Consider the following 1759-nt stretch of genomic DNA (forward strand, 5'->3'; position numbering starts at 1 on the left):
TGATGCCATGGCACTCTACCCAGGGGGATAGCTTGAGGCTCCGTCTCAAAAAAAAAAAAAAAAAGAAGAAAGGGAAGTAAGATGTGAGTGTGGTTATATGTAAAAATTAGAGAATTATTACATATGAAAGCACTTTGAAAAGTGCAAGTGCTTTTCTATTATAAAATGCCCTCATATTTTTCTTTCTTTTTAGGATTTAATGAAGACACTTCGCAAGGAAACAGATTTGAAACAAATACAGACTCTAGTACAAGGAACTAATACCCGACTCAAATATTCACAAAGTGAATTAGACATGATTAAAAAGAAGCACCTTGCTGCTTTTTCCAGGGTAATCCAGACTTACAAAAAATTTGATGGAAATTAGAACCAGAACATAAAATTTCAGGAATTATATTTGAATAGCACCATGTAATCTTTATATACTTTTCCCTATGATTGAGATTATATTATGGTCCTTTAATTATCTTTTTGCTACCCAACTGAATTCATCTTTATCTCATGGTTTCCTCTTTTACTCTAAAAGACACCTGTCATATTTTTCTACTTCACTATATAAAGCTAAATAAGCCATATTAAAAAGAAAATTTTCTTTTGTTATTAGGAACAATCTCAGCTACAAAGTGAACTACTAAATATTGACTCTCAGTGTACTATGTTGAGTGAAGGAATCAAAGGCCGACAACAGAGAATTGAAGAATTTCAGAAAACAATAGATAAGGTCATGAATGTTGTATTTATTACTGAATGGCATATATAATTCTAGACTAGATTCCAGGTTTAGGGCTTCTTGAATATGGGCTAAAGCAAGGGTTGATAGGTAACAGCGCCTGCCCTATCAAAAACACTGCATAAACTTAAAGTTTTATTGGTTTGCCAAATTAATTTTCTTGTATCTTTTGAGAATCACTATTGCTGATCTCAAGAGATGGTGACTTGTGCACACTGTCTTGTTTATAACCTCTCCTTGCCCACTGTAAAAATTACAGCTTTTTTCTTTTCTCTTACTTCCTTAACATCAAGAGGAAAAGAATTGTCATTCAAGTTATCTTTTGAGGTTACTTATTCACTCAGTAGTTATCTTTTTTTTTTTTTTTTTGAGACAGTCTCACTATGTTGCCCTGGGTAGAGTGCCATGGCGTCACAGCTCACAGCAACTCTAACTCTTGGGCTTAAGCAATTCTCTTGCTTCAGCCTGCCAAGTAGCTGGGACTACAGGTGCCCACCACAATGTCCAGCTATTTTTCTTTTGTTGCATTTGTCATTGTTTAGCTGGCCTGGGCTGGGTTCGAACCCACCAGCCTTGATGTATGAGGCTGGCACCATAACCCCTGTGCTATGGGTGCCGAGCCAATAGTTATCTTTTTAAATATCTACTAAATTTGGCTCTAAGACATTAAAGATGTGGTCATCGAGCCTCTGCTTATAAAGTGAGAGGAGCTTTCTGATTTAATCCATTCTACTATTAGGTATCTCAAATCCTTAGAAAGTTATTTGTTATACCACCGCCGTATTAATTTCACTCATTGCTTTTATTGCATGGTTTGAAACCACACTCAGGTTGCTCCTCAATTATCTCTTTTCCAGGTTAAATATCTCTAATTTCTTTAATCACTTTATATTACCATAGATTTAAGACCAGCTCTGGTAACCATCTTCTGAATGCTCTGTTGTTTATCAACACACACTATAGTATTATTCACATTTAAAGAATATTTATTTATTTAAAATGTTGTATTTTGATGTGTCTAAAGTAAGT

At 34.7% G+C, this 1759-nt stretch overlaps 1 protein-coding gene across 1 annotated transcript in view; it reads left to right on the forward strand.

The window, feature by feature from the left end:
• Nucleotides 1–1759, forward strand: part of SMC1B (structural maintenance of chromosomes 1B) — a 78870-nt gene that overhangs the window by 41732 nt on the left and 35379 nt on the right. The window contains exons 13-14 of the mRNA XM_012814112.1: nucleotides 194–331; nucleotides 605–721. Of these exons, the coding sequence (XP_012669566.1) occupies nucleotides 194–331; nucleotides 605–721 (255 nt within the window). The remainder of the gene's footprint in view (nucleotides 1–193; nucleotides 332–604; nucleotides 722–1759) is intronic.

This window comes from Otolemur garnettii, unplaced genomic scaffold, assembly GCF_000181295.1.
Source record: "Otolemur garnettii isolate 467f Iridium unplaced genomic scaffold, OtoGar3 scaffold00007, whole genome shotgun sequence".
In the NCBI taxonomy this organism is placed as follows: Eukaryota; Metazoa; Chordata; class Mammalia; order Primates; family Galagidae; genus Otolemur; species Otolemur garnettii.